Source organism: Myotis myotis, unplaced genomic scaffold, assembly GCF_014108235.1.
Source record: "Myotis myotis isolate mMyoMyo1 unplaced genomic scaffold, mMyoMyo1.p scaffold_m19_p_3, whole genome shotgun sequence".
Classification (NCBI taxonomy): domain Eukaryota; kingdom Metazoa; phylum Chordata; class Mammalia; order Chiroptera; family Vespertilionidae; genus Myotis; species Myotis myotis.
In genome coordinates, this window is record NW_023416335.1 from 86821520 (window position 1) to 86833686 (window position 12167).

At 37.0% G+C, this 12167-nt stretch overlaps 1 protein-coding gene across 11 annotated transcripts in view; it reads right to left on the reverse strand.

Annotated features, from left to right (window-relative positions):
* KPNA3 (karyopherin subunit alpha 3) overlaps nucleotides 1–12167 on the reverse strand; it is a 126927-nt gene that overhangs the window by 31842 nt on the left and 82918 nt on the right. For 3 of the 11 annotated variants that reach the window (XM_036301831.1, XM_036301824.1, XM_036301825.1), the window contains one exon: nucleotides 5271–5343. The exons of the other annotated variants lie outside the window; for them this stretch is intronic. In XM_036301831.1, the coding sequence (XP_036157724.1) occupies nucleotides 5271–5321 (51 nt within the window). In that variant the 5' untranslated portion in view covers nucleotides 5322–5343. The remainder of the gene's footprint in view (nucleotides 1–5270; nucleotides 5344–12167) is intronic. 11 annotated transcript variants of the gene reach the window in all.

The following is a 12167-nucleotide window of genomic DNA, read 5'->3' on the forward strand; positions in this document are numbered from 1 at the left end:
GCTTTGCTGGATAAAGTAATCTTGGTTGTAGGTTCTTGGTATTCATCACTTTGACTATTTCTTGCCACTCCCTTCTGGCCTGCAAAGTTTCTGTTGAGAAATCAGCTGACAGTCGTATGGGTATTCCCTTGTAGGTAACTGAGTTTCTTTCTCTTGCTGTTTTTAAGATTCTCTCTTTATCTTTTGCTCTTGGCATTTTAATTATGATGTGTCTTGGTGTGGTCCTCTTTGGATTCCTTTTGTTTGGGGTTCTCTGTGCTTCTTGGACCTGTAAGTCCATTTCTTTCACCAGGTGGGGGAAGTTTTCTGTCATTATTTCTTCAAATAGGTTTCAATATCTTGCTCTCTCTCATCTTCTGGCACCCCTATAATTCTGATATTGGTACGCTTGAAGCTGTCCCAGAGGCTCCTTACACTATCCTCAAATTTTTGGATTCTTTTTTCATTTTGCTTTTCCGGTTGGGTGTTTTTTGCTTCCTCGCATTTCAAATCATTGACTTGATTCTTGCGCTCCTCTGGTCTGCTGTCGGGAGTCTGTATAATATTCGTTATTTCAGTCCATGTATGCTTAATTTCTAGTTGGTTCCCCAATATAACATCGAGGGTCTCATTAGTTTTCTTGTAGATCTCATTAAGTTTATCGGCGGCTTCTAAACAGTTCTTGAGAGACCTTAAAAGTGTGGTTCTGAACTCTATATCTTCCATTGACAATTTTGTCCTGTTTCTTTGTCTCCGCATTTTGTTATGCTTCCTTGGTGCACCCCCTAGTGGTCTTTGTGGGCAGTCTTATAGTTAAACCTTGATTGTTGTAGCTAATACCAGGGAGGGTTTGACCTCCAGGCTAAGTGGCTATGAGAATCAGCTGTGTCTGCAGTGAGAGAACTTCTGTCCTCTAGGGAGGTGCTAATCTAGCGTTTGCCTGAGGCTATCCGGCAAATGCCTGTGTGCAGGGCTTGGGCGGGGTGGGTCGCACAGGATCAAGAGGGTGGGCCGGAGAGAGCAGTTATGGCAGCTCTCAGTCCTGTCCCCAGGGGCTCTGCCTCTCTGAGTCCCAGCACCCGCTGCAAACCTCGAAGAGAAAGCTGCACTCACTCTGACCGAAGCCAGACAGTCCTGCTTCTCCCGTTTGAGTCTGGGTCCCTAAAGACTCGCCTGTATCTGGAGCTCAGAGTCTGCGACTCCCTCCCGATTGAAAGCGCCAACCGCGCCCTCCGCCGCCAGCCGTTCCGCGCACTCCGCATCTCAGAATTTGACTTCAGCACTGCGCCTCCTCTGAGTGTCCGTATGCGTTTCTCTTTCCTCCTAGTTGTAGGACTTCCACTCAGCCAGCGTTCCTGTGGTTCTGGGTGATGTCCGTTCCGTTTTTTAGTTTCACTTTTGAAGTAGTTGTTCAAGGCAGCAAACTCCGGCGTTAACCTATGCCGCCATCTTGGTTCTCCCAGTTCTTTTTTTCTTTTTATTCTGGGCCAGCCTTAGCTCTGAGGCTTGGCTCCAGCTCTTAGGCCTCCGCTGCTGAAAGCAGGTTTCTGGCTTTTGTTTACCTTCTGTATTTGAAACAATGTTGCGATCCTGCTGGCTGAAGCCCGCCGACTAAAGCAGGTTTCTGGGGTTTTGTTTAGCTTCTATATTTGTAACATAGTTGCTTAGAGTTGCAGCTCAGAGGCCAGCAGCGGCAGGCGGGGAACGTTGGAGTCCTCCGTCACTGAAGCAAGCAAGCCTCATGTTAGTTTCAAGCTGCTTGGCTGCCAGCTGCCATCTTGGCTGGCAGTTAATTTGCATATCGCCCTGATTAGCCAATGGGAAGGGTAGTGTACGCTAATTACCATGTTTCTCTTTTATTAGATAGGATGAACTGATATATTAAGGGTAATAGACATAATGTGTACAACTTAATGGTTCAAGAAAAATAATGTATATATATATATATATAAAAATTAGAGAGAATAAGGCAAATATGGAGAATGCTAACAAATGAGGAAACTGGGGGGCTAAATAAGTGTGCATGGTATTTTCAGCACTATCTTGTAAATCTGAATTTCACAGGTTTGAAATTGTTTCAAAATTTAAAAAAGTCTATTCACCATACTTTGTGATTTGTAACAGTTAATTTTTAAATCTATTATAAATTTTTACATCTCTTGGAATTTTATCCATTTAAAAATTTTCAGCAAATTAACCTATCAACAGATAAACAAAACAAAAAATTAATCTAATCCTGATCCCATTCCATTTTCACTCTGTTTTCCTCTAACTTTTCCAGAGCCTGAACAATCAAGTTTCCAAAGTCCTTTTAGGAATCTTCTTCATTTCTCATACTGTCAAAATATTTCAGGTATAAAAGCAATATAAAACATAAATACAACTAAGCCTCCTATATATAGATGCCCAATCTGAGGATAGCAGTTTATCATTATATAAGATGTTTATTGGCTTATTCTGGTAAGGAAACTATTTATAATTTGCTAGATTTTTTCTTTTATCTTTTAAAGGCACAAATAGGTGCTTAATTTTATTAAATTGCACTTTTTTGCATATATTGAAATGGATGTACAATTTTCCCCTTTCATCTGTAAATATGCTAATTGATTTTCTAATGTTAAACTTAAAACCTTGTGATGTTAAACGTATAATCTTGCAAGTCCCAAGATATACCTTTCTTTGAATTTAAAATATTATATTCAGTTTATTTAAAACTTTTTTCACCTATGTTCATAAGTACCCTTTCACATGCTGTCTTAATCTGGTTCCTGGGGGTTATAATTTTGCTAGCCTCATAAAATCAGTTGGGAAGTGTTCCCTCGTTACCTTATCTGTAATCATTTAATAGTAGCTAAAATGATCTGTTCTTTGAATGCTTGCGAAGTTCAATCTGTAAGGTTACCTTTTTTTTTTTTTTCAGATGGATGAGAGAGGTTAAATTTTCAGCTATTTATATAATCACTTCCATTATTTTTAGATCTATTCAAGTTTTTCATTTCTCCTTAGGGAAACTGGGTAAATTGTTTTTATTTTTTCCACTAGGAAATTGTCTATTTCACACAAGTTTTCCAATTTACTGGCATAAAATTGTTCATATTCAAATTGTGTTAGATTGCAGAAATATCTACAATTCCCCTTCTTATATCCGTGCCTCCAGGTAGTCTGGTTCTGGGTGTGGCTGTGTAACTTGCTTTGGCAATGGGACATAATGCACATGGACTTATACATCTGAGCATATCCTTTCTTGCTGCTCTTACAATTCTTTTTTTATTTTTTTTTATTTTTATTTTTTATTTTTTTTATTGCTTAAAGTATTACAAAGGGTATTACATATGTGTCCATTTTATCCCCCCGCCCTAGACAGTCCCCTAGCCTCCCCTATCCCCCAATGTCTTATGTCCACTGGTTATGCTTATATGCATGCATACAAGTCCTTTAGTTGATCTCTTACCCCCCTACCTCCTGCCCCGCAACCCTCCCCGGCCTTCCTGCTGCAGTTTGACAATCTGTTTGAGGCAGCTCTGCCTCTGAATCTATTATTGTTCAAAAGTTTATAATGGTCTCTATTATCCATGAATGAGTGAGATCATGTGGTATTTTTCCTTCATTGACTGGCTTATTTCACTTAGCATAATGCTCTCCAGTTCCATCCATGACGTTGCAAATGGTAAGAGTTCCTTCCTTTTTACAGCAGCATAGTATTCCATCGTGTAGATGTACCACAGTTTTCTAATCCATTCATCTACTGATGGGCACTTAGGCTGTTTCCAGATCTTAGCTATGGTGAATTGTGCTGCTATGAACATAGGGGTGCATATATCCTTTCTGATTGGTGTTTCTGGTTTCTTGGGATATATTCCTAGAAGTGGGATCACAGGGTCAAATGATCCCACCATGTGATCAACACTGTGCTAGCCTGCTGAAGGATGAAGCTATGTGGAGGACAACCAAGGTCCCAGCCAATAGCCAGAAACTTGAGTGAGAGTATCTTAGATCATCTAGTCACCAACTAACCTACCAGCTGACCAGAGATGAAATGAGGGAGCCCACAGAGCTCAGTTAAATTGGCCCAGACCATAAGAACCACTATGCCAACCCACAGAATTATTAGCTTAATAAAATGGCTATAGTTTTAAGCCACTTAGTTTTGGAGTGGTTTATTATGCAGCAAAAACTAAGTGATGTACTAATATTTTAAACTTATGCTACTTATAAATTACTGTGCCTTTTAAATTCCTATTATTTGTTCTCTCTACTTGCTACAAATTGCTTTTGTGAAATAGTACTTTAACTGTATTCCACAGGTTCCAACATGTATTATTTTTCCTATTGTTTTGGGTATTCCTAATTTCTATTAGAATCTCTTTGATGCCCAAGGTACTTAGAAGTGCTTTATTTTTCATAATTATGAAGTTTTTGTAACTATCTCATTCACTGATTTCTAATTTAATTGTACTGTGATCAGAGAAAGCAGTCTGTACAATACTCTGAAATTAGCTGACATTTTTTTATACCTAAGTTTCCTGAATTTTGTCAGTCCACAATGTAGGCCAAAGGAAATACCTAATAGTGTCTTATCAAGTAGTTAAGTCCAAACAACTTAATAGTCACTTTTTGGGGGGTGGGGGAGGGTGAAATAACAAAAAAATTGAAAACAAGTTTTTATTTCTTTTAGACAAAATATGCGATTGAAAGGAATACAGTGTAATCTAATGCTTAAAAATTATGAACTAACTCAAAATCTAATAGTTCTGTGGTATCTGAATGATGTTAAATATCAATATTACTCTCAAAATTCAGAATATTCCGAAGTGTCCTTTTAAGTTCACTACGGAGCCCCGTGGTACATGTTTGGGAACTATAGCTTTATATTATCACAAAATCGACTTTCAAATATGCATGAGTTTTTTCTTTTTTAATTAAATTTATTGGGGTGACAATGGTTAATAAGATCATATAGGTTTCAAGTGTACTTTTCTATGATACATGATCTGTATATTGCATGTGCACCCACCACCAAAGTCAAATCATCTTCCATCACCATAAATGTGGCCCCCTTTACTCTTCACTACCTCCCCACTTCCCTCTGTTACCATATAGTCATCTGTGTCTATGGGTTTCAGTTTTATATCCCACATGAGTGAAATCATATGTTCTGACCATATGATAGCTTTTTCTGACTTATTTCATTTAAGCATAATATTCTCAAGCTCCATCCATGTTGTTGTAAATGGCTGTATTACATCCTTTCTTAGGGCTGAGTAGTATTCCATAGTATATAGTATATGTACCACGTCTTCTTTATCCAGTCCTCTATGGAAGGACACTTGGGTTGTCTCCATGTCTTGGGCACCATGAATAATGCTGAAATGAACACAGGGGTGCATATATCATTGTGAGTAAATGTTTTCAAGGTTTTGGGGTAGATACTCAGAAGAGGGATTGCTGGGTCATATGGTAATTGTATTCTTAATTTTTTTAGGAACTGACCATACTTTTTTCCACAGTGGCTGCAAAGGTTTACATTCCCACCACCAGTGAATGAGGGTTCCTTCTTCTCAACAATCTCTCCAACACCTGTTATTACTTGTCTTATTGATAATACATTCTAACAGGCATAAGATGGTATCATTGTAGTTTTTATTTGCATTTCCATAATAGCTAGTGAAGTTGGACAACTTTTCATATATCTGTTGGCCATTTGCATAACTTCTTGGGAGATATGTCTATTCATGTCCTCTGCATTTTTAAATTGTTATTTTTTAAAAATTAAATTGTTTGGTGTTGAGTTGTATGAGTTCTTTATGTATTTTGGATATTAACCCCTGTTGGAGCTATTACTTGCAGATATCATTCCCATTTGGTTGGTTGCCTTTTTATTTTGTTGACAGTTTGTTTTGCTGTGCAGCTTTTTATATAGGCCCATTAATTTATTTTTACCTTTACATCCCTTGCCTTTGGGGTCAAATTCATAAAATGTTCTCTAAGACCAAGGTCCATAAGCTCAGGGCCTATGTTTTCTTCTATATAATTGTTCCAGATCTTATACTTAGGTCTTTGTTCTATTTTGAATTAATTTTTGTACATGGGGACAAACTATAATCTAATTTCATTCTTTTGCATGTGACTTTTCTTTTTTAATTAAAAATATATTTTTTCTGATTTCAGAGAGGAAGGGAGAGGGAAAGAGAAATAGAAGCATCAATGATGAGAGAGAATCACTGATCAGATGTCTCCTGCATACTCCACACCGCAGACTGAGCCTGCAACCAGGACATATGCCCTGACAGGGAATAGAACCGTGATTTCCTGGTTCATAGGTTGACACGCAACCATTGAGCCATGCTTTTCAATTTTCCCAGCACCATTTACTTAAGAGACTACTTTTCTCCACTGTGTTTTTGGCTCCTTGGTCATAAATTATTGCCCATATACATGCAATTTTATTTCTAGATTCTCAATTTTGTTCCATTGGTCTGTGTGTCTGTTTTTCTGCCAATTCCATGCTGTTTTGATTATTGTAGTTCTGTAGTATAATTTGAAGTCAGGAAGTGCTGATACCTCCACCTTTGTTCTTTTGTCTCAGGACTGCTTTGGCTATTCAGGGTCTTCTGTGGTTTCACACAGATGTAATATGGCCATTTAAATTATGTTGATTCTTCCATCCATGAACACAAAATATCTTTCCATTTCATTGTGTCTTTTTTTGTTTGTTTAATCCTCACCTGAGGATTTTTTTTCCATTGATTTTTTAGAGAAAGAGGGGGGGGGGGGAGAGAGAGAGAGAGAGAGAGAGAGAGAGAGAGAGAGAGAGAGAGAGAGAAACAGACAGACACATCATCAATTGGTTGTCTCCGACTGGGACTGGGGATCAAACCTGAAACCGAGGTACATGTCCTTGACTGGGAATTGAACTCAAGACCATTTGGAGCATGGGCTCACACTCTAATCCAGGGGTCCTCAAACTTTTTAAACAGGGGGCCAGTTCACTGTCCCTCAGACTGTTGGAGGGCCGGACTATAGTTTTTAAAAAAACTATGAACAAATTCCTATGCACACTGCACTTATCTTATTTTGAAATAAAAAAACAAAACGGGAACAAATACAATATTTGTATTTGCATGTGGCCCGCGGGCCGTAGTTTGAGGACCCCTGCTCTAATCACTGAGCAAAACCAGCCAGGGCATCGTTGTGTCTTTTTCAATCTCTTTTAATAATGCTTTGTAGTTTTAGTACATAGGTCCTTCACATCCTTCGTCAAGTTTATTCCTAGGTATTTTATTCTATTTGTTGCAATTGCAAAAGGAATTATTTTTTCCATTTCTATTCTGAAGTTTCATTGTTAGTATACAGGAATGAAATCCTCACCAAGAAAGAGAGAAAGACACACACACACACACACACACACACACACACACACACACAGAAACATTGATCATTTACCTTTCATATATTCCCGGACCAGGAATCAAACCCTTAACCCAGGTATGTGCCCTGACCAGGAATTGAACCAGCAACTTTGGTGCACAGGGCAATGCTCAACTTACTGAACTACTCTGGCCAGGCAGCAGTGATTTTATACATTGATTGTTGTGTTCTGCAACTTTACTATATTGATTGTTTCTAATAGTTTCTTGGTGGAGTCTTTAGGGTTTTCTATATACAGAATCATGTCATCTGCAAAAAGTGAATTTTGAAATGTGTTTAATAATACTTGGAAATTGCTATTTAACTTTTCTATCTCTCATTAATTGTTTATTTATTACAAGAAAATCTCTATAATGATTAAGTCTTTGACAAATTACTCCTTGTAATTTTTTTATATATACTTGTAATTTTTGCCTTGTATATACTTGGGCATGTTTAGTAGGCATATACAAGTTTAGAGTTATTACAACTTCTTGGTAAATTGTTTTTTAATAAAAAATTAAATAATGATCCCTGCATTTGAATTAAAAACAACAGGCTAAAATATCCTAAGGCATGAAAATCACATTTTACATACTTTAACCAAAAAATATGTAAAAGCCAAGGAAAGATAATCCCTGGGCAGGTTTCTCATGATTTGACTAATCATTAAAGGAGGCATTGTTAAAACCACTATCTTACACTGTCCCTTTATTTGACAGGCTAGATATTTCCACCCGCCTAGAGACTATACTACATACAATAAATTCAGCATCCATAAAAGGTTTCTTGTTCTTTTGTCAAGTGGGAGGGGGGCTCAGACATATGGCAACTAGCCTAGTTTGAACACCCACCTTACACACACACACACACACACACACACACACACACGATCCATTTCTTAAGTTATTTTAAAAATCCATTATTACTATATTATCCATGTATGTATTTAATCCTTTTTAGATCTTCTGTTTTCTGAACCTCACAAAATTGACACTTTGTAGATCAAAAAGATTAATTATGGGAAAATTCTTAGGACTCAATTTTTGGAATTAACAAATTCTGTTATTCACCTATACATAATGTTCTTTTTTATTCCCAAATTTCTCTTTCCATCTTGAAAAAGTGACTTGTAATCCTATACCTAAATTTGTATAACAGATCAGTAGTCACTTCTTATGCATGTTATGAAAAGGATAGTTATTTATTAGCCCCATTTCAAACTTGAAATAAATAATTAAATTTGTTTTTATCCAGTAATACCCTCATTGTCTTAAATCCTTACCTGGTTTTAGTTCCTATATTAAAATCTTTATTTTATAGATGAGTAAATGAGGACATAGAAAACCTGGCTTAATTATATTCACCCACAAATTTTACATGTTATATATACATTTTGGGCCCTCTGCTCAATGTGTTCTACTTTTTTTAAAAAAAATTTTTTAAAAAATTGATTTCAGAGTGATTGAGGAAAAGCGAAAGAGGGAGAAAGGGAAGGAGAGAGGGGAAGAGAGAGAAACATTAATTTGTTGTTCCACTTATTTAGACATTCATTGGTTGATTCTTGTATGTGCCCTGATCGAGGATCAAACCTGCAACCTTGGCATATACAACTAAGTTACTCGGCCAGAGCTCAATGTGTTATACTTTGATATTAAAACTTAAAAAAAATACTACTCGTTCATCAATCATGTAAAAATCTGAAAACCAAACACAAATTATTTTTCCTGCAGGATCTCATCAAATAGCGGCATTTTTTAATTATAATTTACTAACTCAGATATTTTTAATTGAAAATTTTATTGATATAATTGTAAATTTGCATACATTTTTAAGAAGCAATGCAGAATCTCTTGCACACTTGCCCCAGATTCCCCTAATGGCAACATTTTGCAAAATTATAGTAGTCATGTGCCACATTATGACATTTTGTTCAACAATGGACCACATATGTGATTGTGGTCCCACAAGATTATTAAGAAGATGAAAAATTCCTGTCACTTAGTGATGTAATAGGTGTTGTAATGCAATGCATTACTCACATATTTGTGGTGATGCTGTTGTAAAAAAAAAAAATTACTGTGCTGGTAGTCATAAAAGGTATAAGCATATACACAGTGGTCTGAGGTGACCTCTGAAAATGGTTCCTAGCCACTTGATCCACAAAACCCCACAAAATCATGCAAATCAAGAGGCTCAAATTTTTGTGTTCACTTTAAGAACACTTGTGAAGCCCTGGTTGGTGGCTCAACACTGTCTCATGCACCAAAAAGTTGTTGGTTCGATTCCTGGTCAGGGTACATGCCCAGTTTGTGGGTTCCATACCCAGCAGGAAGCAGTCAATCAATGTTTCTTTTCCTTTCCCTTCCTCTCTCTCTCTCTCTCTCTCTCTCTCTCTCTCTCAAATCGATTTTAAAAATATTGTGTGTGTGTATGTATGTGTGTGTGTGTGTGTGTGTGTGTGTATAGATAGACAGATAGATAGATAGATAGATAGATATATTTGTGAAACTGACCAGGCCATCAAGGTATGTATATTTGAAAAGACACTGAGTATCTGAATGATGTCACTTTATTTTATTATTTTTCCCAGTTGCCTCCAATACACACCTCACCTGGGATCAAACCCACAACCTAGGTATGTGCCCTGACCAAAATTGAACCTGCAACCTTTTGGTACATGGAACTATGTTCCAACCAACTGAGTCACCCAGCCAGGGCTAAATATGTGCCCTTTTTATTTGGTTGTCAGTTCACATGCTCCACTCAAGGACAACATGGGCTGACAGGGCACTCTGTCTTTGTTCTGACCATTAATGCCTGAACACATTCTCTGTCTCACTTGGATGTAATTCCACAGTCAAGTACACTTCCAGCCAGATTATTATTATTATTTAAATCTTCATTGTTGAAAAGTATTACATATGTCCCCCTTTAAACCCCAGTGACCCCTTCTAGCTTGCCCCCATAGCCCACCCAAGGCCTTTAACCCCATATTGTCTGTGTCCATATATGCATACAAGTTCTTTGGTTAATCACTGCCACCCACCCATCCTCCCACCCCTTCCCTCTAAGATTCCTCAGCAATTCCATGCTTCAGTGTCTCTGAATCCCCTGCATTCATCAGTTTATTTTGTTACTTAGATTCCATATGAGTGAGATCATGCAATACCTGTCTTTCTCTGACTTATTTCACTTAGCATAATAATCTCCAGATCCCTCCATGCTGTCTCAAAGAATAAGAGATCCTTTTTTTTTACTGCTGCATAATATTCCACGGTGTAAATGTACCAGTTTTTTGTTGTTGTTGTTGTTTTTTGTTGTTGTTGTTTTTTTTATCCACTCAACTACTGCTGGGCACTTGGACTGTTTCCAGATCTTAGATATTGTAAATTGAGCTGCTATGAATATAAGGGTGTGTACATTCTTTCTGACTGGTGTTTCGGGTTTCTTAGGATATATTCCTAGAAGTGGGATCATTGGGTCAAATGGCAGTGCCATATTTAATTTTCTGAGGAAATTCCAGACTGTTTTCCATAATGGCTTCACCAGTCTGCATTCCCATACACCAGTGATGGTGAACCTTTTGAGCTCAGCGTGTCAGCATTTTGAAAAACCCTAACTCAACTCTGGTGCTGTGTCACATGTAGAAATTTTTTGATATCTGCAACCATAGTAAAACAAAGATGTATATTTTTGGTATTTATTTTATATATTTAAATGCCATTTAACAAAGAAAAATCAACCAAAAAAATGAGTTCACGTGTCACCTCTGACACGTGTGTCATAGGTTCGCCATCACTGCCATATACTTATGTACTAGAGTTGACTTTTCTCCACATCCTCACCAGCACTTGCCCTTTGTTGACTTGTTAATGGTAGCCATTCTGACATATGTTAGGTGATAACTCATTGTTGTTTAATTTGCATCTCTCTGATGATCAGTGACTTTGAGCATTTTTTCATATGTCTCTTGGCCATCTGTATGTCTACTTTGGAGAAGTGTCTATTAGGTCCTTTGCCTATTTTTAATTGGATTGTTCGTCTTCCTTTTGTTAAATTATGTGAGTTCATTATATATTTCGGATATTAAACCTTTATTGTATGTATCATTGGCAAATATGTTCTCCCATACAGAAGGTTCCCTTTTCATTTTGTTGATGTACAATCTTTTGCTGTACATAAGATTTTTTTTAGTTTGATATAGTCCCATTTGTTTATTTTCTCCTTAGTTTTCTTTGCCCTAGGAGATGTACCTATAAACATTGCTACGAGAGATATCTGAGGTTTTGCTGCCTATGGTTTCTTATGGGATTTTTATAGTTTCTGTCTTACATTTAAGTCTTTAATCCATTTTGAGTTTATTCTTGTGTATGGTGTGAGTTGGTGGCCTAGTTTCATTTTTTGGATATATCTGTCCAATTTTCCCCAATACCTTTTTTTTTTTTTTTTTTTTAAGAGAATGTCTTGACTCCATTGCATGTTCTTGCCTCCTTTGTCAAATAATGGAACGGAATAGCTTGGATTGATTTCCTGGGTCTCTGTTCTGTTCCACTGACCTATATGCCTGTTTTGTGCCAGTACCAGGCTGTTTCGATTGTGGTGGTTTTGTAGTATAACTTGATATCTGGTATTGTTATTCCTCCAACTTTGTTCTTCTGTCTCAAGATTGCTATGGTTATTTGGTTTTTTAGTGCTATATAAATTTTTGGAGTATTTGTTCAATATCTGTGAAATATGCTGTTGGTATTTTAATAGGGATTGTATTGAATCTATATTTT